Source organism: Saccostrea echinata, unplaced genomic scaffold (genome assembly GCF_033153115.1).
Source record: "Saccostrea echinata isolate AGI-Se365-2 ecotype Australia unplaced genomic scaffold, CSIRO_AGI_Sech_v1 ptg000054l, whole genome shotgun sequence".
Classification (NCBI taxonomy): domain Eukaryota; kingdom Metazoa; phylum Mollusca; class Bivalvia; order Ostreida; family Ostreidae; genus Saccostrea; species Saccostrea echinata.
The window spans coordinates 66,088,308-66,090,669 of NW_026889803.1; the positions used below are offsets into that span (position 1 = coordinate 66,088,308).

Sequence of the window (2,362 nt, forward strand, 5' to 3'; positions counted from 1 at the left end):
TTTACCTTCAGGTCCAACAAATCATATGTTTCCTTCTTACCCAGTCAATGACTCTATAATGCTATATTTTTGATAAAAAAAACAAAAATCAATTGTATTAGGTAATAAAACATGTTATCTTACTTGTGGTGCATATTATTCTAATTTGTATATAAGTCAGATATATTTTTCCCGTAAAAATGATTCGATTTTTTTTAAATTAAAAAAAAATACATTCTTGTGTTTTATTATGCCTAACAGTAAATCTGAGTAAATAACACAGTCAATAACTCAATATACATAATACAAATAAGTCAATAATATTGAACATTTCCCTTTCTTCTCTCTATCAGAAATTGATCTCAAACGATTCCTCCCACGCACTGAGTGTTTCCTCTGCCGAAGTGAATGCCCTACACGCTAACATCTTTGTGAATTTGGCACAATTTTCAAGGGTTATCTTTTTGGAGTGAACTAAAATGACGTCACTTAACATTGCAACGAGTCCCAAGAACACATCATCCACGCGAACCATTTTTACAGAGTCAAAATTAGACACAAGCGTTTTGGCAACGTTGATGCTGACTAGATAGGCTCCACTGGCAATGTGGGGCGGAAGAAACTGAAGAGGATACTCCTCCTTCGGAATATATCTGATATGATCGGGATTGCTGTAAGTTGTCTGTTCCTTGCGGATCAATTTTCCAACGTATAGGGATTCTGGATCATCCTCTTTTTCCAGAAATGTCATCACGTTTTTATAATTTATTTTAAAATTTTCTTCTTGGAGAAGGAGAAACTGAGACGTTTGGCAATACTTGAGAGCCCACTGAAATCCCATGATAGTTTTGTACGTGGAATTATTCCCGATATCTGTAAAGTTTCCCTGTATGATATCGTTGTGTAGTTTACTTTCCTTTTTTATAAGCTCGCTCGTAGAAGAAGAGGGAGATTGTCCTAGTAGAAAAACTATCTTAAAATTGTCATTTATATCTGTCTGCTGTTTTATATTCCATCGGAACCATTTCCGTGTGTGAAAATTTTCCGACGATGATTTCACAAGAATTAATGTACGAGAAAAATTATTTTCCGTCCTAAACCCTTCACAAGCATTTATAGGGGAAAGGGTGTAATGCAGTCTTTGATGGGTTTTATTAAATTGCGTGAAATTATAATATTTTGTTATGTCTTCTTCTGTTAAGGGTGTATCGTCGACTTGTATTGGACGAGGCTTTGATTTAGTTTTGTAGTAATTGATGAGATAGAAAACAGAAAAAGTCATGAGAAGCAAAAAGGTTATGAAAAAATTCCCAGCTCCAGCTCCACCTGATTCCCTTGTTTTGAATTTACGACGATATTTTCTGCATAAAATAGAAAAAAAATATAATTGAATTTCAATTTGTCATCTTTAATTTGTGGTCACTATAAAATCTGCAATACAATTTATTCATTACACGAACAATTCATCCGTTTAAAACACAGGTACTTGTGGACAGGACCCCCCCCCCCCTTCCAATATGCCCCACAGGTCAAAAAATATTTTTATGTATTGTTTTCATAAATTATTCTTCTAGTGCACATTTACAATGTATTCCATAAGAAAAATCCAAAAAATAACGCAGAATTAACGTTTTACTAAAAAATCATACCCGCGGTATTATAAAATAGAGAAGGTTAGTCACTTCCATTTGTTTACACTGGACCCCTCTTGGATATCAGGCCCGAAATATCATTTACCTAATACATGTCACCGAAATGTGTCATGATATCTTGTTTCGGTAGATATTTTTGTCTTTAATCGTGCTATTTAATTGCCCAGGCATCCCATAATAATCCGAGTATTCATCGTCAAACGTGAAAAATGCTACAAGATTTGGAAATGTCAGAGTAGAAATTACGGAAGTGATGCAAAAACGACACCTAGCGTGTAACTCTCGAGTTCCGAGTGTTATAGAACTAAGGGAAAAGTCAGAGGTCTACGAAAAAGTTCGGGAAAATTTTAATAAAGAAGTCGAAATTGATTCATTAGAATTAAATTCTGCTTAAGATTTTCGAGATGAGCGAGGGTAGTCGTCAATATTCCCTTTAAAGGATGTTATCATTGATACCAAGTAGCGGTTTAAAAATCGCTTAAACATTTATTTACAACTTACAAGATATGTAACCCCCCTTCCCCTTCTACATGGACATGCTTGCAATTAATTCCGATAATATTAAGCTTAATAATTATGTGTATTTTTTAATATTCTTATGCGATGATTTTCATTTGCCAAGGAATTTAAATGTGAGTCTTTTCAAAATTAATTCTTAAGAATGAAAATCAGAACCCCATTTTAAAAAAAAAAAAATAATAATAATAATTTTCATGCTCTTCTTTACTTTC

General features: G+C 33.5%; 1 protein-coding gene across 1 annotated transcript; it reads right to left on the reverse strand.

Moving 5' to 3' along the window:
- Positions 1-328: 328 nt before the first annotated feature.
- Positions 329-730, reverse strand: LOC133205111 (beta-1,3-galactosyltransferase brn-like). The gene has a single exon (XM_061340854.1). The coding sequence runs from the start codon at positions 728-730 to the stop codon at positions 329-331; it is 402 nt and encodes a 133-aa protein (XP_061196838.1).
- Between the last annotated feature and the right edge of the window lie 1,632 nt (positions 731-2,362).